General features: G+C 35.6%; 1 protein-coding gene across 6 annotated transcripts in view; it reads right to left on the bottom strand.

Annotated features, from left to right (window-relative positions):
• The window catches only part of ADAMTS20 (ADAM metallopeptidase with thrombospondin type 1 motif 20), a 100,867-nt gene that overhangs the window by 63,164 nt on the left and 12,063 nt on the right, over window positions 1-25,640 (bottom strand). For 5 of the 6 annotated variants that reach the window (XR_010469549.1, XR_010469551.1, XR_010469550.1 and 2 more), the window contains exons 3-11: window positions 22,475-22,634; window positions 18,429-18,688; window positions 8,905-8,988; window positions 8,109-8,233; window positions 7,252-7,292; window positions 6,824-6,929; window positions 5,567-5,713; window positions 4,826-4,967; window positions 3,401-3,505 (exon numbers count right to left, since the gene is read on the bottom strand). Coding sequence is in view for 3 of the 6 variants with exons in the window: in XM_065048625.1 (XP_064904697.1) it covers window positions 3,401-3,505; window positions 4,826-4,967; window positions 5,567-5,713; window positions 6,824-6,929; window positions 7,252-7,292; window positions 8,109-8,233; window positions 8,905-8,988; window positions 18,429-18,688; window positions 22,475-22,634 (1,170 nt within the window). In the remaining 3 variants the exon portion in view is untranslated. The remainder of the gene's footprint in view (window positions 1-3,400; window positions 3,506-4,825; window positions 4,968-5,566; window positions 5,714-6,823; window positions 6,930-7,251; window positions 7,293-8,108; window positions 8,234-8,904; window positions 8,989-18,428; window positions 18,689-22,474; window positions 22,635-25,640) is intronic. The other variant, XM_065048624.1, reaches the window with a different exon arrangement.

Here is a 25,640-nt window from a genome sequence, read left to right as displayed (position 1 = left end):
TTGTGTCATGTGCTGTTAAACAGCTTTTTCCAGACTTCTCTGACACTTGTTTTTTCAGTGTTTATGTAGCAAACCACCATTATGGAAAAAAAAAAAAAAAAAAAGTTTGGGTCAGAATCACATTGCTACCCCTTCCAAAGTACAAGGAATCAATAGAATGGGCATATTTGTATACAGCTCCAGAATCCATTAAGGATCAGATTGCAACCCTTTCAGGTGACTCAAAAAATAATTATAAAAAGAGAAACTTTATTGGGTATCTTTGCTGTTATTTTCACAGCAAAGATGACTTGTTCTGAGAATGCCGCTCCTAGAAGATAGATGGTTTCACCAAGTATTTTTCTTCGGAGGTGGGTTTTTTGGCTCAGATGTGTATCACAAACTCCATCAGATGAGTTACAATTACTGGAGTATCATGTAAACTACACTGCTAAAAACTGCATCACTTTGTTATACAGAAACCATGATTCTGAGTCAGGAGTAAGCTGGAGTGGGTATGTGTAAAGAGTTTCTATATCAGTTGGCTTGTAAGCAGTTTGGTTGCACATACTAGTGTAGATATTTCTTTTCCATGATACTACTAGCTTACTACTCCTTTTAATCACACTCCTCCATAAAATCACATAACTGTTCTCATACATGGCAGAATTGCTACCTATGGGCTACTGTCAGACCTAAACACTCAGAACGTATAAAAAGAGGATGCGGAGAGAAATTTTCATATACTTCAGCAGAAGTCCAACAAGCAAATATAATTCATTTTTGCAGGTAACCCTAGGATGAACAAAGTACAGTTTGTGATCAGACCAAATAAATTTGACTAGAGAGTAAAGTGCCGTAAAAGTGAAAGTCTTCCATTTTAGTAATATTAATTTTAGATAGTAATATTAACTGTACAGAATTAATACAGGGAATGGTCAAAGTCCCAAGAAAATATTTTCTTTATTTTCTAAGACATAGAAATGTAAGGCTATTATATATTCCCTTTAATGTTATAGGAAAATGCTACTCACACTTAGCAGTAATCTTACACATCTTAAAAAGTCACTGAACTCTCCAGGTGTGTGCACTATTAGACATACAAAATACAATTATCTTTCAAAATGCATGCATGCTGATGGATTGCATGTGGCAAGATACTCCATTAGGAAGCACAGGCACTCAGAAAAAAAGCTGTTTGTTCATTCGCTTGCGAGTCTACAATATTATTAGATTTTTATCTTCTCATATTTTGAGGAAGAACAGATACAAGGACTGCTAGAGCAACCCATAGAGCAAGATCAAGCAAGAGCAATTGCAAGAGCAAGAGCAATTGGACACACAGCCTGAAGAAAAACTAAAGATTACCATGAAAATAAACTTGTGTCAAATCTAAGCTTAAAATGTTGATGCTAAAATTGCAAGTATTCATCACAGCAAAAATGCTTAAAATTCCAAATATAAATGTATTTAGCATGCTGGTAAATATTAATTACAATAACTAGTCACCATGTCTTAATTCCATTAACATCATCACAAACTCTCACTGAGCTTGAAAGGAGCTGTCCTTTAGACAGAAACAGCTGACAATTTGTCTGCTTAATTGCTGTTCTTTCTTACATCTTCCAAAGGTAATGACTGTAATTAGCTTTTCACTTCTTAGAGAAAACTGGTATCACCGCAGTAATTGCATAAAATAAGTTCTTATGTTCTTATATAAAAGAAATGCTCTGATGTTGGCAAATAAGAGTCAAGTCAATTGACTTAAAGTTTAGACATGAAGTTTATATAAAAGATTAATTTCCTTTCTGATCAGTGACTGACTGAAAAAAAAGGTTAAACCTTATAACTCCAGCTGCATTCATAGCATTTAGTCAAGCAAAGCTTCCACTGCAACCTTTGAATAACTTTTCCTAATCTTGCAAGACAGAAAGAAACCAATTTAGATAGTTTACCTACTAAATTGTTGTCGATTAAGAGAGTATTTTCAAATTCCTCACTAGTACTGTCTTACCAAATACAGAAAATGAAAAAAGCCATATATAAAGATTAAAAGCTACCAGAGGAAATCTAGCAGCCTGTTAAACATAGAAACTAGACCTGGTATTTTTAAATCATCTTTGAACCTATAAAACTATCAAAAGATAAAAAATTAATATTGCTCCTGAAGCTCCCAAAGTACACTACTATTCAAGTGGCTCAACAAAATAAACCTGCCATACTTGAGACAATAATTGTCATATCAGAGCACGGCAAAAAAAAACTCTGAAATATTTATTCTCACAAAAAAAAAACAAACAACTTATATCTGCTGATGGTGAACTGAGATGTGAGAAGCCAAAGATGAGATGAGCAAAGAACTCAAGCACCTAATTTCTGTTCATTTCCCAAACTGCATACAAATCCAAAACTAAACCCCTCAAATCCTCACTAATAATTCTGGATTCAACTAGCCTCTACCACTTCTGTTTCTACCAAGGTTCTGTATGTGCCTTGACTATACCTACTAATTAGATACTAATGACTTTTATGAACAGCCAAAGACTGGTTGTATCCTCAGAGGATACAGATCAAGATCTGCATTCAAAAACAACCTGCCAGATGAGGAAGAAGTCAGCTAACCCCTCATCCCCCAAACACTCTTTACCAAACAAATCCATGAGCAGGGTGTAGGAAGTTCAGCTTCCATTTCTTCTTTTTTATGTGTCAAAGCATTCAATCCATACTTCAAACACCCAAGTAGAATCCTACACATTAGGGTATAAGTGAGAAAAGAGCTCCTGGCTTTTAGCACTTAACAGATCCAAGTATCCTGAATTATATTAAAATAGGCAAGACAGAACATCAGTGCTAGTTATGTGTGGTTAAGACACTTACTGGAGTAGATTAAGTGATCCCAATAGATGCTTTCATACTTCATCTAAAACAGATACAATGCATAAATATCTACTGGAACCAGGATTCTAATCCAGAGTCCCTCTTTCCAAAGTATATTCCTGTATCCAAATCCAGTCATACTTAAAATACATACAATTCATTTTGGTTCAGTGAAAGAGTCTCAGTAGGACAAACTGGGAGAAACACACTTTTGGGATGTCTTGTTTCCAGGAAATTCATCTTTGGAACACTACTAATGAGGCAAAAACCAACTTGTTATGAATGATCTGAAGTTTTCAAACAAAAGAGAAGATGGAAACTTTCCCTTGAGGCCTTCCACCTATTTTTAACCAACTTGTCATCTGTAAACTTTTATCAGTACTCTGAACAGACAACCTATGTTATTTATGTCACAACGTTACAAGACTAAGAGAAAATGCAGGTTAAGTCAGGTAGATACTGTTCACACAGCAAGCACTGATCTTTCTTATCTACATCAATGATTTTGCTGTGTGCAAATACTGAGAAACACATGAAGGCTTACCATTCCCACACCACAAACTGTTCCATCCGCCAAAGGCATGTGCTGAGTACGGCAACCCTTGTGAACACCTTCTGTGCTTGTGCACCATAAGCGTTTGCACTGTTTCTAGAAAGAAAATAAGATTACCATTGTTGTACCTGTAACACCATTTTTTACATTAGTTGGTAGATTTGTATTGTTTTCTCATACTATGCACTATGCAAGTGCAGTGTTTGCTATTAGTACTACAATTTTTCACAGATAAAACCCAACAAAAAAAAAATCTGCATAAGGCCAGGCAGGAATATGGAATACTTGCAGCTGATCTCATTAGAAGTAACAGATAACTTCACTTTCTAATTCAGTAGACAGTCTAATAAAAAAGCACCGAAGAGATTATGGCTGATACTATGTAGCACAGTTTGAGTACAATCCCCAGATAAAGACACTAACTGGAATTATTAAAAAAAAAAATACAGTGACTAGAAAATTAAGAAGAAAGCCTCTTTTTCAAATTGTTACAAGACTCTTAATGGACAAATAACCTTTGCGGATTACAAAATTTACGAAACAGTCTTCAGTAACACCATCTTCAGGTCTTTGCATCCCTCTTTACTCTTCTATAATATTCCCACAAATTCTGACTCTTCCTAAACTACACTTTACCTCACCAGCAGCTCCACCTAGTTCAGTCTCAATATGATCTTAAATCCTCTCCTTTAAACAGCTCCAACAAGCAGTGCAATGCTAGCAGAGGTATTTGAGAAGCTGGTCCAAAATTTAACTGTGTGATATCCCAACAGTAACGAATGAAGGCATAATGTCATGTTTCTATTTATTTTACATTGCACTGTCCACATTAAGCTTTCAACATACAAGTTTATTAATCTACTCAAGTTGTCTTTCCAGATCCTAATTTTGCTTTAAAGAAGTTTTGGGGTTAGTATACAAAATGTACTCTCTAACAGGTACGAAAATATTTTCTGACTCTGACAAAGTAGAGAGAATCTACACTTTGGACTTCATTATATTAGAGTTATAGGTTTTTTAAAAGTACTACAACAAGCAGGTAAGAAAGACCTATTAATGTCAGATAGGGGCTATAATGTTAAAACATTTGTAAAAAGTGCTGAAATAATGCCTTTCCAGAAGTTGCAGAAAGCCTTAATTTATGCAGCTTTAGATCTTTTAAAGAAATTATAATCACATTTAGACATGTGCAAATCAAAACAAATTAATCTTACTTTCTAGTTCTATTTTTCTAGCATATGGAGCTGCAATGCGCTCCACTGAACTCTTTCCCCTTCAACAAAACAAAACCTGAATTTTGACATGTTTCAGGATAAAATTCTTCAGAAACCAGAAGTCCTGAGATTTCATTTCTAACCTATGTTATAGTAAGTTTTTAGTACAGATTGAGCATGACTCCATGTGATGTTCACTCACCAGGTACGGGCACACTTGTGACCCAAGACCAAACATAAGTTCACATTGCTTGTTCACATCATACATCGACCCAGGCAGCTGAGAGGAGAGATCATATATTCTTCCACTAGGTTTGTCTAGGAGACATTCACCATAACCAGTACTGTTGTAAGAACAGGAACAAAATGTGAATAAATTGCTCCTAATTAATTCATTGGGAGCCTACTCACACAACACTTCCACATGTATATCTCAGCAGAGTTCAAGGTTTGCATGCCCACCTGCCTATATAATGACTTTAATTGAAAATAAAATAAACCAGGTCACTTGATTTTTCTTTATTGGATTTTGCATTTTATATAACAAAGAAAGCTTAAAGGGTTCTTTTGCTTTCACATTCTTACAGGAAAAAAAATATGGTATTTTCTAAAATATACCTACCACTTATGTTTCATATAAAAACTTCCTAAAATAAAGTGTGCCTATTCTGACCTACTAAAATCATACTAAAGAGTTTTTCAATAAACTCCACCACTATATTAAAAAAAAATATCTTAGCTTTATATATTGAGTGCAACTTTAACAAAGCCATGAATCATCCTAAGAATTAAATATGTGTGTTTTCCTGGAGGACTGAGGCCCTACAAGTCAGTGGTTAAACCTAACAACAACACAAAACTGGTATTTAAGCAGTACTTCTTCTCAGAAAGACATGAAATAGAAAAAAAAAAAAAATATACATAGCATTTTATTGATACTTACTCAAGAAATTCAGTGATATATTTTTGGCTGCATTTTGACCAGGTCCATGGACTTGTGTGATAATTTAAAGTTGGAGCCATCACATGATACTGATGTTTCATTCCAGCTTCTTTACATTTAAAACTGTCATCATGAGGCACATTAAATCTAAAAAGCAAAACAGACAAACTCCAAAACAAATTCAGCAATAATTCATTGACACTCTCTTTTTTGTAGCAGCAAATGCTTGAGTTTGGAGTTTTAAAATGTCTTTAAATTTAACAGGACTCACGTAATATGACTACCTGACATTATGGCAATGGATATCTCAAAAAATGCCTTATGAAATTCTCTGCTTATCCAAAATGCTCCTAATTATATAATGTTAGGCACAGTAAGAATTTTATAGTTATGTAGTTCTTTAGCTTACCAGAAAAATTCCAGTTTGGGGGACTATGACACTTTAAATGAACAACCCATCTCCTCACCTGAATATACTGGCTACCCTGAGACTGTCCATAACATATCACCCCGATATTCACATCACAACTCTTTCTATTCAGTAACAAAAACAAACTACAGAGCACACCAACATCATATTCACGCAACTAGCATATTGTCTTATTTTATAGCTAGGTATAAGTACCATGAAAAATGGTATATATCTAAATGAACTTCCAGCCACATCAAAATCAACAAGCTAACTACTGAGCTCTGTAACGTCATCGTTACCTACGCTGTGACATGCCTCATGGAGCTAGAGTATAGCACCTTTCTGCCATCACTGATGAGGTATGCTTCACAAAATAAAATGCTGTCATCTCCTCTTATTTTTCTGTGTAAAGTATTGCTCTTTGTGTTACTCTATTGTGTTCTGAAATGATCAAACAAAAGGAAGAATATTTCTGCGTTATATTACCAGTTGTATTTTCTTAAAGGTACATTTCTATCAGGACTAGAATGCAGTTGCAGTTAATGGGACTATGTTGCACACCTAAGATATCTGTCCCAGTGTCCCAACCAGTTCATATGACAAAAGGACAGAATACAACTGTATGGCCAGTATTTCCCATCATTAAGGATACCAACCAGGCTGTAAAATTCACAGTTTCTCTAACTCTAGGTGGTGGGCAGAGCTGGCTCACTGCAAGGGGCAAAAATCATGACTCTTCTATAAAAACATAGCAGACCACTTAGAAATGTGGAGCCAATCACTGGAAATTGGACATATTCGAAGGAAAATAAAAAATATTTACCTTCTGGGAAATAGGTACTTACACATGTCCAAGCTCATGGGCTATAGTAAACGCAGCACTCAATCCATTTTCTTCGCTTATAGAACAGCTGCGTAGTGGGTCACACATTGTACCTAGCTCTGCTAAACCTGCAAAATTAAATCCTTATATAAAAGCATAACAGAATAAATCTTCATGTAGAAGGGGTGACTCAATAAACTAATACTATGGCACCTGAGTTGAAAGTCATGCCTCAACTATGCAGCAAATCTCCAGAAAACGAACAACCACCTGGCACTGCAATACGTGCCATGGCAGAACAGCATTGAGAAGCTGATTTTTTTTGTCTATGTGACTTGAATTTTGCACCTGTTTTCTGATTTATTCCTAATCAATTTTTCTCCCTACAGTGAAATTCTCTTACACATCTTCTATCACAAAAATCATACTCATTAAAAAAGTATAACTCACCAAGTGTATCACACTTCTCTCTAGCTCTGCAGATATCTTCCCTTGAAGGAAAAGATTTATTCAAAATTATTACAGTAACTAAAAAGAACTATTTTAAAGTATTTCATTGTTGCTATATTAATTACAGCAATTGAAAATCTGATTCTCAATTTTTAATCTTACAGCCCATTCAAACAATTTGCATTCCAGTGAAAGAAGTAATTTAAATTCAACAGACTAAGTTCACAGTATTGCTTTCTATATAGCTTGCAAAAAATGAAATTCAAATGCTATGTTATTTCTCTACAATATAGAAGGTAGATCAAGCATGAAATGCTGCTGAAAAACTTGCAGATCACAATATATCATAAGGTACTTGAAACTACCTTATGTAGTAGATGATGTGCCAAAACAACTTAAAATTCAGGAATTTATATCAAACAGTGTCCAACTTGAGCACAAAGGGAAAAAAAATAATGAAAGGGAACCCCAAAAGAGACAATATATTTCAGTGAATTAACATTAGAACCTTCAGTGAGGCAAGAGGTGTACAGAAAGAATATATACTAATATTTAAACATTTTCTACGTGTAAGCTTTTGGAAGTTCTAATTACATCTGCACTATCAGGAGCAGACCTTCACTGCATACTTCAGCTTATTCCCTTATGTATAACACCCCATCTTTGTCACGTATATGTACAACAGTTAAAGACTTTGCTTCCTTGTAACAGTTTCAGGTCTAAGTAATTTCCATCATCTCTAGTGAAAGGTTTAGCAGATGGTTAGCTACCAACATAAAATGATATTAAAAAAAAAAAATAAATTGAAGCATTTGTCTCACCTAGCTGAGTAATTACAGCTATTTCAGATACTCTACCTAGTGATAAGAACAGCAGTATCATGATGAGAAGGATGAGCATCATCCAAAGTGTTTTGTGCTTGCTGCCATAAGCAAAAATTACGAAGAGTGGTAGCTGCGTTAAAAGTGATAGCTGGTCCTTCCTAAGCAAGAAATGAGGGGGTGAAAAAAAAAAAGAAAAGTTTAATATTCATGCACTTGCACTTATTACTTTGGGATTTGTGCCCCTAATCTGCAAAACAATGACTGTGCATAGAAAGGAAGTCAGCAGGACTCCTCACTCATAAGAGTTCACTCACACAGATTTGTTTGTAGGATCAAATCTTATTCAGCTACAAGTCAGCAGCCATGAGAATCCATTATTTTAATCATTGTATATGAACACGAACCACATATTAAGTTTGTAAAAAAATAGAGTGACAAGACATTATGATAAACACATGTATTTGAAAAGTGTATATTCTTACAATCTTAAAATATTACAGCTGTTAGGGCTGAAAACCCTCCATACAAGCTGTCATTTCCCTGTCATGTTTCCATTACTATAACCACGCTTTAGGTGCCATAAACTTTCATATAGTCCACTTAGGTCAACAGGAAGGGCTGACAGAGAGATGGGGAAATACAGGCACTAAATAAAGGCTCTGCAGTTAACCTGACATTTGTCATTTAGTGTCCTATTAAAATATATCTATATAGTTCAAGAAAATAGCTTTTATTTAAAACTAAAATGTTTTAAACTTTGGGATTACAAGGCAAATTCATGTATTTTGTTTCTTCTATTAGAAATAAATTTTTAATATTTTTTTCCTACCTGTTCATTGTGAATTACAATTAATTTTACAATAACTATATTTATAAGATTTCCAATACTTGAATCTTTATAGATTGCTGCAACCTAAAGAGAAAAAAGGCAGAAGATTAGAATATTAAATTCATCTGATAAACTGTATCTCTTTTTGTCATGCAAGCAAGTTAAAGAAAAACAAGTTGCTACACAAGAGATGTGTCATGCATCCACCTGTACATCTCTACCCAAGGATACGGTGACAAACCCAAAATAGTTGCCCAGTTTTTAAACTAAATTGCTACCTCAAAGTAGCTCATGTTTACTAGACACGAAAAGATCAGAACATGTACACACTCTGTTTTCCAATACTAATCTCCACATAAAAAGGTAACTATCCTAAAACAGACTTCTTAAATGCAAAAAAATGCATTTTTTAATATCCAAATAGCTATAATTTTACATTCATTTCCAAATGCTTAGACACGATGCTGAAGTGCTAGAGTAAAAAGTATACTTCTACACTGTAAAACCTGTAGTTTATTGATAAAATATTGAAGAAAGAATGAAAGTAATATTACTGTGACTGTCATAGACATAAGCTAATTTATGCAGAAAACTTGTGGAATCAATACCTAAAATATTAAAGGGTTTTCAATTTTGAACCAATAAGTTTTTGCCTTTGCTTTTAATGGAAGCTGGACTGAGTTGTAAACCTGTATGGCCCCTGGCACTTAAAAAAGTTTCTTTCCTCATTCATAAAATTTGTATTTACATACCCAACAGGCATTTTTATATATTAATATAGTCTTGCAGCCAGATCATAAAAACTATGAGTCAATTCCATATACCAAAGTGAACCATTTTGAAAATTTATTCTTCATAAAAGCATTTTAAAAGTTTATTCCTTCTCAATATTGGCTTCAGATGTCCTATCCATATAGATTCTACATTTGGCTTAAAGCAAGTGTTGAATGACAGCTTTATCTATAATACACAAGAGTTTCCACCAAACACAGTACTGGTTTTCCTTCCTCCTGGCTTGTGCTTAGGATTCAAGGCTACAAAAGTAACAGGATCAAGGAACTGATCCAGCTGCAAAACAATGTATTTTTTTTTTCTTTTTTTAAAATCATGTCATCTTGATCAATGTGATCTCATTCCTGGTGCAACCTCTCTGACACAGGTGTTGACAGGGGAAAAGGTGCAAAGAACAGACTTCTTTCCTAAGTAGCCTATGCTTGAACTGGCTGGAGTTGCTTGTGGAAAGCAGAGCCTTGCTGTGTGTGAACCCTGTGTACCTGAGGCTGAGTAATTCTACCAAAAGCTGGAACTGACAGAGCACTGGCTCCCACTGACTCATACCCTGCCTTTCCCTCAGCTGGAGAGAGCACAATGTGCAGCATTGTCCTTCATTCTTTTGATGATACAGAAGCTGGAAATAGAGGATTTGATAAAGGCAGAGAAGGAGCCTGAGTTTTGAAATCCATGTGGAGAACACATTTGAGAGCAACACAGCTATTATCTGCTTTCTTCCATATGGAATCCCTTCTTTCTTACTAACCAGCAAGTGTCCAATTATTCCAAGGTGACAACAAGCAGCATCTCTCAAGCACTCACTGAAGACTTCTACTAGGCATAGACACTTTCAGAATGCCTTTATCAAAGATCAGGTCCCTGTAAAGGCTAAAGTGCTATATAGGCAGAAGGGGTTATCCAAATTTGAATGGAATAAACTACCACTTTACTACTATCAAAACTATTTTTAGACTACCAGAAATGATCAAGCTCAAAATGTGTTCTTATAGTTTGAGATCCACTTTGATAATCCTAGAGAGGATATTTATAGATATTTATCTTCCCCATGAAATATCAAATAATCAAGTTTCGCTCCTGAAGGAACTGTCTTCTCAGAGTAATGTGACACAATTATCACATTCATCTCAGCTCATGTAACTAAGAGTAAGCGAGCTGTCTAAAATCCCTCAAGAGTCAACGGAGAAGAAGAAAAGATGGAACTGTTGTGTAGACATGCCTATCTGAAGATACATATTTAGTTATATGTATTTTCATATAAGACATTAAGAAGTTATTTCATTTCTTCATCCCTTTACTATGGAAGGAGACAAGATGTCTAATTTTCAGATGTAGGAGGCTAGGGTAGACCAATTCCAACCTAATTATTTCAAGTTTTATTTCTCTTTAGCAAAGAAGAAATAAAAGACAGGTTCATACAGCATTTCAAAATCATGTCAGAGAGGAATCCAAAATTATATCTGTAAGGATCTCTGGCTTACGAAGTAGTCTAGGTAATGTCTTGTTTTGGAACAGAAAGCTACATTTCACTGGTTGTCAAGTAAAGTGCATGTAGGTCATCAGAGATGGTGACACTTGATGCAGTGGACAAAAACCATACAGGTTTTGTCTGGTTATACAAGGGTAGAATAGGCAAAGGGATTGAGAACTGGATGGGGGGTTTAACTAGGTTCAGCTAACACCAAATAATACCACCAGTGCCTAAACTCCACGTATCAGCCTCCAGTGCAACATTACCCTCAATTTCTTAAAGGCCTCCTGTACCATAGTATGCGACAGGAAGATTAATTTCTGATCCTGGGCGATTAGAATGATCTGGGCAAAGAGTCCAAGCTGAAGCCTTCCTGGGAATAAACTTGGCTTTTCTTGTTTATGAGTTGATGGATGTTCCCTCATGTACATTAACAATCCCTTGGAAAAAAAATCTGTTACTGTAGTGCAAGTGCTGTCTACTGAGGTTATCTGCTAACAAAATCTGAAAACATATAGGAGGCAAAAAAAAAACATCACAAGACCCAGAGTCAGATATCCTCCTTCCTGCCTGTCGACACAATGACCATTTAAAACATTTGAGTAAAGGTATTTTTTCAAAACCTGATACTGGTTACTCATACCTCAGAAGAGGTGCATTAGTCTGAGTAAGTATAAAAACGAGAAGAATCATCACACACCAGAAAAGAACCTGCTACAGGTCCTTCAGCACCATATCTATGCACCATCTGAATTATCTACTGGCTATCTCTGTCTGGAGAACAGCTGAGACCTGAAATCATGCCCCTTCGATGCCCAAGGCCAGCAGTTCTTGCCAGAATCTGAAGCATACTTTCTCTCATGCTGGAGACAGGTAAGCTCCTGCTAAACGTAAAAGTAACACTGCTCTCATTAATCCTACATTTGAGTCAAAGTATGGATCCTTTGACTCATGGGCACTTTCATGACTTCCAAACATTCAGTTATTTCCATTGCTTTCAAAAGATTAAAGAGCAATATTCTGTGCTAATAATGAGATGCCCTTACCAGTGAAACAAGGTGTATTCTGCAGTCTGGCTGAACACATGTGAAAAGATAAATCCTGAAAGTTGAAAACCACACACCATACCTGAAGATTTACCTAGGGAATTGTACAGGCTAAAATAATCAACTGAGACTTGAAATGATAGATCAATGCAAGGAAGTACAAAAGATCTGGAATATGAGATCCTTATTTTTAGTGAAAAAAAGTGGTAAGTACTTCTTCCTCCTGTATTCCAAGGATACCTCTTTCAATGCTCTCCTATTAGAAGCATTCATGAAAAAGAATGATGAAATGGGATAGGAATTTGATAGAATACACCATTTCTTTACAATTTCCAGATCTACTTGCTTTACAGTGATCTAAATCCAGGCTTCACAAAAGTAGGAGGTAATAGCCAAGACAAAGGGAAATTAGTTTCAAGAGATTTCTCAGACTCTTGAAACCAGCATCCACACAGCACAACAGTTCAGACCACACAACAACAAAGAAAGGAGAAAAAAAAAGTATATAGAAATGAAGCTAGTTACCCTTCAGTGAAAGGATCATAGCTTTCATTTTCAAGAAATTCTCAAAGATTAAGTCAGATCTTGTCATCACCACAGCTGTGGCTGCCAGGTGACTGGAAACAACTTCGTTAGAACAAAGTTTAGTTTCTCTTGATATCCCTGTTGTAACTATTAAACAGGGACTGTGAATTGTGGTAAAATGCCCTATTTAGAAAAGGGGCTAGTAAATAAGCAAGTGTATCTAGAGGCTGGAACATAAGTAAACAATATATTCAAATTGAGTTGGACTTCTTTAGCTCTTTTTTTCTTAAATATTTTAACACAAGACCTCTCTACTTTTCCTCTTGTCTGTTACATACAACCATGACACCAAGACAATACAAACATTCATATCCCTTGAAAGAAACATGATATCACTTCTTAGCTCACATATCTTTTGCAGGCTCCAATAATCTCTTACTTATTACTGTACTGTTGAAAGGATGTAAGATATCCAGGATCTGGGCTATTTCTCCTTCACCTCTTCCATTGTCATATCCTGATTCTGGCATGTATTTCCTAAGACTCCAGAATTGTCTGAAGTCATGAGATAAAGTAGTCATCACAGCAGTTGTTATGTCACTGAGAGAATGAGAAAGAGCTGTGCTATTTCTTCTGGTGTTACTCTTGTTCTGCTCCATCATATTTCTGCACAAACTGTGCTTGCACCGGTGGAACATAATGCCAGCAGAGACTTCTCATGCAAGCTTGCCCAAATACACCTACACACCTCAGAGTTACCTTTTTTTTTTCTTATGAGTTTTAGGTCATCTCCCGTCCCCTCATCCAAGTCCTCTTCAATTTACCTACCACCCCTCAAGTTAACAAAGTAGAGGTTTCAAACGACCCACTATTGTGCTCTAGAAGATGCAAAAAGAAAGAATACATTTCATTTAAAGGCTGAGCCATCCTGCCAGGAATGCCTGGGCTTTTTCTTATCTATAACCTGGGACTGAGACGGATGCAATGACATTCCTTTAATATTGCAATAACTCAGTAAATGGTGACTTAGTCATCATCGCCTACACCCTTTTGATGAAAATATGCACCAAGGCTATAATTGGATCATCAAATGCCATCATGTACAGCTCAGATGTCAAATCATCCTTCCTTTCAGTATCTAAAAGAAACTACCTGAAAAGATCATTTCACAAGGCACAGCCAGGCTTCTTCAGCCATTAGAAGCTACTCAAGAAAGACATGAGCATTGCTTGACAAAATGTTTCCTTATACATAAGACGAGTCCCAGGTAGCTTAGAGCAAGGCCTTCATCATAATTAAACAGTGCTAAGACTTCATTGTAGGGACAGACCTTGAACCCTCTACTACTAAGGATAAAGTCATAAGGTCATGTACTAGCCTAATCATCAAATATCTAATTAACAACAACCAGCACCAACACCTAAGTAACAACAGTAGTAAATAGCACTAAAAGCAGTGAAGCGTAAAGATAGGCAAGTATGTGCCTGCCTACACACTGCAAAATTTTGTAGAATTACAGAATCACTTAGGTTGGAAAAGACCCTTAAAATCACAGAGTCCAACCATCACCCTAACACCGCCAAGTCCACCACTAAGCCAGGTCCCAAAGTGTCACACCTACACATCTTTTAAACACCTCCAGAGATAGTGACTCAACCACTTCCCTGGGCAGCCTGTTGCAATGCCTGGCCACCCACTTCTACAAAGGAATTTTTCCTAATATCCAATCTAAACCTCCTCCCGCTCAACTTGAGGTCATTCCCTCTTGTCCTATCACTTGTTACTTGTGAGAAGAGACCAACACCCCACCTTGCTACAACCTCATTTCAGGTAGCTGTAGGGAGCAATAAGGTCTCACCCTGAGAGACCTTCTCCTCTCTCCTTTTCTCCAGGCTAAACCCCAGTTCCCTCAGCTGCCCTTCACAAAACTTTTTCTCTAGACCCTTCACTTTTTTTGTCGCCTTTTTTGGATGTGCTTGAGCACTTCAATGTATTTCTTGTATTGAGAGGCCCAAAACTGAACACAGCATTCGAGGCCCGGCCTCACCAGCACTGAGTACAGGAGGACAATCACTGCCCTGGTTCTGCTGGCCACACTATTCCTGATACAAGCCAGGATGCTGTTGGCCTTCTTTGCCACTTGAGCACACTGCTAGCTCTAGTATCTCTGTATTAGCTTGGGGACTTCAAGATGTAGTAAGGTATGAGGCACCAATATACAAGCACCCTGGACCTGAAATACAAGGACAGTCACAATTTAAAAACAGAGTAGGGTTGTTTTTTTTTTTTAATACCCATATAGATATCCTTATGTCAAGATAAGCAACAAGTCTAGCTCAGAGAATTTTGTATGAATGATACTTTGAAAATAATTGTTTCCAGCTATGTATATTTATCAGTGTATAATCAAATACCCATTTTCATTTTAACCATGTCAAAGAGCACAAGATCGTGTGGTTTTATATATAAAGAAGAAACATGATAAAGTATAGTACTAAAGTAAGAAACAAATGCCTTTATGCTGGATCTCTAGCACTGAGCATTGCTGCAGCATTAGAAGTAATACAATGATCTGAGTGAAATAAGGGGTAAAATACAAGCTTAGCAGTCTAAGTAGCAGATGCAAGGAGCAACATACTCATCACTGAATTTTGAATTTAAAAATATTTATTACCTTTCATACAAATGAAATTAACCTAGAAATTATTTAAGTCTACTGCCTATTTTTAGATGACTATATAGCAGAATCACTAATGTCAAATATTCTTAAATGCTAGTGTGCATCTATGTTTTCCCAGAGTGTTACAGAAAGATGAATTATTAACAGTTATTATGAACTGCAAAGAAAGTATGAAAACTTTATTTAAATTCATCCCATATACATTAGGACAAAATCATTTGGCTGCTTTTTAATGATGGAGGCAGTACACTGGTATGTGAGATTGTGTAATATATTCTATGTGAAAAGTGCTGATGATTAGCTGTCCAACTGGAAAAAAGTGTAGACAAGACTACAACTAAAAAACTTTTTTGCCGTTAAGACCTGTTAATCACTGCTTTACAGTTTACATTGGTAAATTATGGTAGCCACAAAACATTCCTAAAAGAAAAGTAACTATTTCAAGGTACTTTGATGGCAGCTTGATTTGCACATATCGGAAAGACTACACAAAGAACAAAACAGACTCAAAGCCATTTATGTGCAGTCCAAGTTAGGAACTCATTTTGATGAATATTAAAAATAACAGCTTTGAATACTACTTTATAATGGTACTATTTTAACATTATAAAATGCCATTTTATGATCCCACAGTCTCACTGCAAGCTGAGTGATGTAAATTGATGCTGTCTCAATCCTCTTCCTGAATGCACAGCTACTCCCCTCCTGTGATCCAACTCCAGCACACACATGACCAGGCAGTCAGCCAAGTTCATGAGCTGAGCTGGACAACATAGTCCTACCACAGGTGGTTTTACATGTCAAGTTTTCTTTTTGGAAAGGCAAGATTAAAAAGTTCTTACTGTAACCAAACTAAAGGACAGACTAAGAAGTTTCTTACTGCCAAAGTATATAAGCAGTACATTTCTTGAAAAGATGTCAGTAACAAGATATCCACTTCAGAGAATGAGCGCAGTACTTCAAAATGTATTATGGAACCAGATTTGGTGAGGTTTTGGTGCTTTTATAGCAAACTCCAGTGTCTTAATGAATTATTTCAGTTGCTAAGATCAAGGCTTCTTGTTAGGGACTTTGAATTGGCACAACATAATATGCCTAAGACAGGGTCCTCCGGCTACTGGATCTATTAAGGCACTACCTATTGCCTGCTCTGCTGATGCAGTAATTGGAGGAGCAAGAAAGAACACTGCAAGTCAAACAATCACAGATTTCTTTATTATTTCATTTATCATTTCACATTAAATAATGCCACTCTATTGTATTTTAATATAAAAGTTTTGATGAAGTCCTATGGCAAAGGTATTCCTTGTGCTTTAAAATACATATTATAATCAGAACAAGCAAGTCTTTCCAAGACATGGTGTAAATACTGTGAATACTCATCTTGCCAATATTTATGCAGTTTTAAAGAAATGAGAAAATGCATTCCAGTTCCAGTTCAATAGGATTACTTGCATGCTGAGAGTTAAGCCTTTTCAGGATGAATTGGATGAGTGACAAGACAGTTAAAACCCTTGAAATATTTAGCAGTATATTTCAGTTCTTTTTTTCCACTCATAAAACAGTACCCTAAACCAGCAAGTTTACTTTGGTGGCTTTGTTAATGCTAAAAAAAAAAAAATAAATAAAAATAGGCCAGGATTTCAAAGCTTATTCTGGCAGCTAGATGTCTAAGTTTCATTAAAATTTAATGGGATTTATATACTTAGACTTTTTAGGTTTCTTTAAAATCCAAGCCAAAACTGAATATCCTTAAAAGTTTCAGAATTATTATAAGAGTAGACTATAATGCTTGCTTCATCTAAAATGCCAGCAACTTGACAATTTCCTGTAACAGAAGAAGTTGCTTGACCAGACACAAGTGCCAGTTAAATTTAACAATCAAAGCTATCTCTATTATAGCAGAAAATATAAAATTTAATAGTTTCATTTCTTCCCTTTGTGGGTAATGAAATAAGACTAATAACAATTCTATTTCAAACACTACTAGGCTATGGGTCAAAAAATGACCCACCTTCATACTGATGAATTCTAATACAGATTACATAGCAAAGAGTGGTAGTCATTTGTTTTCTTCTTCACGTTTATGACTAGGTTACTGAAAAATAACTTTCATGGGGAAGGAGAAGAAAGAATTAAGGCTATACCTTCATATGCATTCTTTTATTTGTTTGACAAAGCAATATATGTGCATAGAGAGCTGTCCAGATGACAAAGGTCCCTTACAACTTTAATCTGTGATTCTATGACATTGCTGAAATGCTTCAAGGAGGAGGGATACAAGCTGGGATATATATTCTTGAGGGGTGGGGAGGAAATTAACTGGATTGTGAAGAAAATGTTCAAGAATTAAGATCTGATTTTATTTTTTTTTTTTTAACCTGCATCTATATAAGCTAAACTTTTCTAGAAATGAAGCGCTGAACTTTTGTTTCACGATTACCTTAAGAAGCAGATGTACACATGCAATAAGAGCTGCCAGATGATGCCAGCTATACATCTTACTGAACACCACAGTAGACAGAGATATTAAATTCACATTAAAGATTTATTATTAAAGGTTTATTATTATTATTAAAGGCTTATTGTATGCCATTACCTCAAAACCAGCCATAACTGCCTTAAGCCCTAGTTTTACAGTGTAGCTAGGTAAGAGCAACAATGAAATCACCAGTTTTTAGCAAAGAACTGGTATTCTTTCACTTTTTCACCATGCCTTTTAACCTCTGACTGCTGTAATTTATCCATGTATTTAACTTACTGAAGCTTAAGAATTCTTCTAATGTAACAGCAAATCTGTAAGTCACAGCATTTCACCTACACACCTTACTGTATTACACTGAGAAGACCCATAATCTGAAGTTTTAGCCCTACTTTTTAAAAAATGTTTATGGAATATCTTTATTTTAATACAGAATTCAATCAAACCAGAAGACAGAAAAGCTGCAGAAGAGAAAGCAACAGAACAGAAATAACTGAAAATGCTCATACTTAACAACTTAAGTTTACTTACTATTGACATCAGTGTTAATACGTAGTGCTGTAAGTTCTGCCCGTGGTGACGAACCATTTTGGTGTCAGCTGTAACCATCACTTCTACATATCTTGGATAGGAAAGAAAGCGTTTTTTCCTGGAATGTGGATTGCCACCATCTTCCACAGATAAGTTATTTAAAGCATACTTTAGACTGAGAGACTTCTGTAAAACATTGCTCTCTTTATTTAAACTGCTCAAGGTTGGATGTAGTAAAGTGCTCTTCTTCAATTCTTTTTCTGTGAAGTAAAAGAAAGTTTACCGTTGAATGCAGTTTCTAAATTTAAAAAGAGAAATGGGCAAAAGGCTGCCCAAAATGGACAAAGCAAACTTATATTTACGGTCTTATTTCCAAGAGAACTAGTGCAAGAATTAAAAAAAAAATAAAATTAAACATTGAAGGCTGTAATAGGAACAACAGTTAGATGTCTTGCACAGTATCATATAGTTTTATCATATTTGGATTCATTGTTAAAAATTAATTGAGAGATAGCAGTATTCTACAGTTCCTAGAATGTAGTATAATCCAAACATGCAGGCTGGATGGAGATAAACACTGCAGTTTAAGCAGTGCGACAAAGGAAACTAGTTAATTTTTATTTTTTTAAACACACAAACCTTTGACATCACCAGAACCAATCAAAACCAACCACAACAAAGACTAAACTTCAGTCCTGAATTCAAGTCCCTATTGATTTTTTTCATTTATATAGCATTATATTTATATGAAGTTTACTTCACAAGCAAGTACACATCAAAAGCCTCCAGTGACTTCCTCGACAGCTTTGTTAATATTCATTATGTAGGATTAGATTCTAAAGGAAATATAGAACCTCCTCAGATAACTCCAAACTAAGTACTGTAATACTTCCAATTACGCTGTAGAGTCCAGCCACCAGAGGCTTTTGATGCCTGATATCTAAAATCCATGCATTGACCAGGGATTCACCATAGCAGTAAGCCACACAAAAATACTTTACCGAGAAGCATATCAGAATTCTCACTGGTCTCCAGAAGTTAAACACCAAACTTGACACTTCAGCCCCCTCAATGCAAACATCCCCTGTCCTTCTGGAAGTTGTAATAGCTACTTTTTGAGAGGGAAAAAAAAAAAAAAAAATCTACCAAAGGATGTATCCTAATCCTTTCATTCTAATGGCTTAGCAACTACAGCACTGACTGAAGAATTCAGAGATCCTAACACTGTCTTCCTCAGTTTGAGAGGATTCAAACCTATGCATTCCATATTTCCATGGAAGAGGTCTCATCAATAAACTTCAAGCTACTTTTGTCAGGTCAATACTCTGCCCTCTTTAAAATTAAGGCGCAATACAGGGAGAAAACAACAATAGAGAGACAACAGCAAGCACCTTAAATTTTGCTGAGTAAAAGTCACAAAATGTAGCTATAATAATGGCAAAAACTATTAGCACTAACAATAACAAGGGGAGATTTGTTGACTGGCTTTGAAAACGAACTTGTTTGTGAGTACCTATGTATATTAGATGAGTTCAGACTGAGTGTGAAGCACTGAAGTGGCTGAAGCAATCTCATATGCACATTATCTTTACTGGGTCACAGAAGGTGTCTGAGATTTCAGGGTACTGGCAAAATGGAAAACAGCATCTATATTTAAAGTGGGAGCTTAAAGACTACATAAATTTATGAACCAGACAAGACAAATTCAATACCCTAACAAATCAAATTAATTTTGTTTATGAACATCAGAAATCAACAAGTGGATGAGTAATAGCTCTCATATTTATCAAAAGCATATTATGACAAACTCAGATGAGCTTCCATGTATTAAGGAAACAGGATTTATGGATAGAGGAAATGCAGCAGATGTCCCATCCTGACTTGAGTAAGGCTTGTACAAGGGTTTCCCATTAATTTATCATCAGCCAAGTTAGTTTAGATGAAACCAATGCAAAGTGAGGAAGAGATTAGTTCGACAATTTTAGAAGTAATTATCACGGTCCAATTTCAAATGAAGAAGCTGTACCAAATGCTTTGCTTCTCCATATCTTCAGTCAAGATTTATTTACTAGAGTCCACATGTATTGCTGTCATAGATACACTCTTGTTCCTTCTTGAAGCAAGAACATGAATAACCAGGCAAGACTAGTATTAAAGAAGACAAATCTCTTCTTCAGAAGGACAGAAATATACAACATGAGGATTTTCTCCATGAACATTTCTGAAGCATCACTCCTCCAAAAACTCAATCTTTTGTTGTTGCTCCAATAAACAAAAAGGAGGAAAATCACAATATTCTTAATGCTTGGAAACTTTTTCTCACGCTAGGTTGCTTATGTTAATAGAATTCTTACATACAATATAGAAAAAAACACCCCACACAACAGCCTGAAAGACCACTACTCTAGTTCAGTACCTATTATTTATAATTAAAAAAAAAAAAAACAGGAATAACAATACTTGCTTGATTTTCAAAGTACTAACACCTTGTCCTGCAATGACCATCAATGAACAGATAGTATCAGCTTCCTAAGAAAGAGCTAAAGAAATAACTTTCGCTAGAATTTGTCTAATGCAAAATGACCATAATGGTTGCTTTCTAGCCTTAGTATATATGGAAAAGCAGAATTCTCAATATATTGTTTGAGAATAAAATATGCTTTAAGATTTTTTTCAAAATTAAAGACACTAGCCACCCAAGCTGCACCATTATTTTGCAATTTATGTTGTCAAACATCTGGACAGAAATTCCATAAAGTTGAAATATTGTTTTCATTTTCTTCAGTTAGTTATATTTATGCACATTCCTGAAGTGCAAATCCATTCAAAATGTATAAATGCAGATTTCAATGCCATGAGAGGTGTAGAATTTTAATTAGACAGGATGTTTTTAAATGCCAAGCTGAACCAAATATAAGCCACTTACTCTTATTGTGAACTTTCACCCATTTGTGCTTTCTTTGAAGCCAAATAAATGACACCTGTATGCTTCTATCAAAAGCAAGAGAAAAGCATTTATTGTGGCACTAGGCTTAAGAGAAAAATTAGAATAAAAAATATTTTTTAATGGCATTAACATAATAGTGAAGATTAAGAACTGCATTGCTCAGGCAAAGTCTTCAAAAGCTTCCACATCATTATATTCCAAAAGCAGATGGTATATCAGTGTGTAGAATGAGTCTATGGACACCTACAATTTCAAATAAATCCTTTCTAATCCCACTCTTGTCTAGTTTCTGTACTTTGATAGTAGTAGCAGGTGCCTTTCTCCCATCATACTATTTTCTGACTATGATGATGCATGCAAAACTATGAAAAACTACTGAAAGTTCTCTCCTCCACTAAAAAAATGTATTGAAGTCCAGTATTTTCTACTCAGTTTTTCATGGTATTAATGAAGCCTGTTCTGTCTTTCATAGTCACTTTCACCATGTACCTTCTCACTCTTAAGTTACTTTGCTTAATGATTAACCTATATACTGTGAAGCCATGAAAGTACAGCTATCCACTTGTCACGTATTTTAATGGTATGCTTTTAAATTACTTAATTTTATTTTAAATAAAACTAAATATTATGAATATGTAGTATTAATGTATTATTGAAATACTCATAAGGAGAATTATGTACATTTAAGGGTTACATTAGATACTCCCATTATTAAGAAAGACATATGTCCTGTATTATCTGTTAGACCTGCAATAAGTTCATTATCTTTTGTGAATATAAGCTGCAACAGCTCCTGTGGATCTACGCTTTAAATGTTTACATATGGAACAATGTAGGTGTAAAAGTAAACCCACAGAGAAGTTCTTGCAATATCATGGTTATTTTTTTGTCCATGCATGTTTTGTCCTACATTTGAATTAGCCAAGGAAAAAAAGAAAAAAAAAATTCAATGCCTGCCAAGGCTATGTGAAAGAAATGTGTAGGTTGTAAGGAAACAATCTGGAGATAAATATTATTTACAAAAATTAAATATTGCCTTTCTTTTTCAAATGTCAGATGTTTACAAAAAGTCACATTGAAATTTAAAGTACGACTATACCTGAAACTTCACAAGGTTTATGGGATTTCTGATACTTTTTAAGTTCTTCATGCCTGTATATAAGATGTGGTTTGTTATGCTCATCTTCATATTCACCTCCATCCGCTTTCATCAAAGGTTCTAAAAAATATTCGCCATCATGTGCTTTAAAGGCGCCCATCTGAAAGTAGAAGTAGTAATTGATTTATTTTCCACTAAAAATACCAGTATAAAAATAATTTTCATTGAAATGAACTATTTATGATAGTATTTTTAAATTAATAGAGTAAATTTACACATGAGACAGGAAACTCCAGTGGAAGCTGGAGATGGAAGCCTGAAGGTAAGACAAAGAGAAGTCTGCATTCAGAGATGTGTCCCACCAAAATAACTCATAACAGACTACCTTGTGTATTAACAATGTATCACAGGTAATCACTATACAGAATTAATGAAACAAAGGAGATCACAAAAGTTAAGAGAATCCATGTATAACTAAGCAGGATACTAAGCACGATCACCCAGGAACTGTGCAAAGGAGAACAGCGGCCATCAAAAATTCAGGATTTGAGTCCAAATTCTAGACTGATTTCTTACCTTCTGTCCTTTACATAATTAATACAATTTTTTAATTCTGAAATGGCATTTTGCCCATAGATTAGAAACAGCGTTAACCTGATATGCTTTTTAAAGACTTTGAAATGAGTTCCAGGAATTCAAAATTGACCATTCCATTCATGTGTTTGTCTCCTTGATTTCTCTCCCCCATATATAGCAGACACACATGGGTTAACTATGTGATGGGAACCAAAGGAATTTTGTTACTAATGAAAGCACTGGCATATAGCACATATACAAAGAAAAAGAAAAAAAGAAGATACTTCCCCCACCTACCCCTACGCCATAATCCATTCAATTATGAAATCCTAAAACAGAATCTCTTCTGCATTTCTAACCAAAATCATAGCTTCCTATGTCTTAAGTACCTTATTTCAGGAGACTATGAGGAGGAGAAACCACACAAGAATTTCATCAAATTATTTTCAGGCTTTTTGGCAGCTTCCTCACTTTAGCCAATTGAGCACCTCGAGTGAGCAGGTGCACTGCATCCTGTTAGCTGTTTTGCCCTATTAGTGAGGCATGTTGACCAGTAAGAGAATAGTGATAATACACACAATGTGGTTTAAGAGATTAAGTGTCCATGTCAACCTTGAAACTCAGGGTTATAGAAAGTAGCAGAGCAAGATACATGAGAAAAGAAGTAGGAATAGGTTTATTTTCAAGCAACCTATAGTCTTTTGAAATCTGCTGTAGACTACCTTACTGTCGAGAGAATTATATTGGAATTATAATATCCCTTTGAATTTGAGTTCTTTTCAGCAGTTCTCAGTTTTCTATATTTAAAAGTCTGTTAGGCTTCAGGCATGTGTCAGACTACCTGTAACATTGCCTGATACATAGCATACATACCATCCAAAATTACAGTTATTGTAAACCCACTGTTGTTGTGTCCTATGCATCACCCTTGCCACAGAATGAAAAAAGACCCAGCTAAATAGTATTTTCCTTTTAGGACTGTTTAAAACTAACTCACAGAAACACTTTTTCCCCTCAGTTTCACTTAAATTCTTTGCAAGTAGTCTTCATGCTGGATCCTTCACACATTCAGTTCAGCCTTCTCACATCCAGTGTTTCCAGGGGATGTGGTTTCTAGAGGACAACAGATGATGTGTCCTGAGAACGTTATGTGCCTCCCTGGGAAGGGCCTCATGGAAACAGATATGCCACAGCTTGTCCATAAGTCCTAAGTAGGTGCAGCCTTCTGGGCAAAATAACAGGGACAGACAAGAAGAGCCTGTCACTCAGGACAAAGCAGCAAGAACTGATGCTAAGATTCATGTTGATTTTTATATAAACTATTAGGTCCCAGAAACAAAAACATGATAAATTAGACCCTGTGCTATTTGTGAACACTAACATGCTAATTAATTATTTTCTCCTAACATACCATAAACCCTGTTTCTAGATAAGAGGCATTTAAAATATCTTATTTCAGATTTGGGCAAAATCTTTACTGCTATTGCTTTTTTCCACACACTTCTCTCCTATTCCTTCCGATAGCTAGAGCTGATAATCTCTATTCATGTCTTCAATGACTTTTGCAACTAACAGGCTTCAAATTTTGCAAAGAAGTGGTTTCAGCTACAACAAACATAACAATTATGAGAATAATAGCATAGAACTAGTAGGGAAAGACTTCATGCTACATTTTAAACACATCTTCTGGAATATCAGACTTCTACTGGAAAAGATGAACTGCAACAACAAGGCTATACTTTTCTAGTATTTCACACCTGGAGGAAAAAAAGTACTAAGGTATACATCTTTGAGTAATTTTGATCACTTGGAAAATTCCACTCAGACTCCTGACCCCATACTTACACAACCATGTGCAACCAGAAGAAAAATCCTGTCTAGGATTTCAAAACCATATTCATGCACCATTATCCTATCCAGTGGATTGGGAAGAGTCAGTAGCTGATCTAAATCAATCTAGGACTGCTGATACTCCAAAATAGGCATTCCTGTCTTGCCCCTATTCTAGATGTGCACTCCCACACCTCTTTGTTCATGCACTAGCAATGAAAATCATGTACACCGTATAGCAACTCCCCTGGGCAGTTAAACATCTGTGCCTCCTACCAAAGAAAGATATTCCAAAGATATTTTTTAACTGAAATAGCAAGGGTCACCTGGAACAGAGAACCATTTTCCTGGCAAAGAATCAACTTTGGATCAGCAAGAGTTATTGTAAAACCAGACCATCAAGCAACTCAGAATAGTGCTTCAAAGCCTGCATATCCAGCTGAGCCTAACAATGAATACACAGTATAAAATGCCTGGCAACATCTGTGGCTCAACTTTTCTTACTCTGTAGTCTAAGTTTCTCAGTCAGAATTGACACATCTCTTAACTGAAATCCAGAATCTCGTGCTGAAAAAGACACTGAAGTAATCTGGAACAGGGGAGAAGCAAGCAATCGTCCCTCTTTTAAAAGACACACAGAAGTAACATTAACTGTGCTCATCTTCACAGTAAATTATTAGAGAAATTGCCTAGAAAGCAAAAGAATAAAATCGCCTTCATTATACCCAAGAAAATACAAAACACATCATGAACTTACAGC

This window comes from Columba livia, chromosome 1 (genome assembly GCF_036013475.1).
Source record: "Columba livia isolate bColLiv1 breed racing homer chromosome 1, bColLiv1.pat.W.v2, whole genome shotgun sequence".
In the NCBI taxonomy this organism is placed as follows: Eukaryota; Metazoa; Chordata; class Aves; order Columbiformes; family Columbidae; genus Columba; species Columba livia.
Note: the sequence above shows the minus strand (reverse complement) of the source record. Positions and strands in the feature narration are given on the sequence as shown.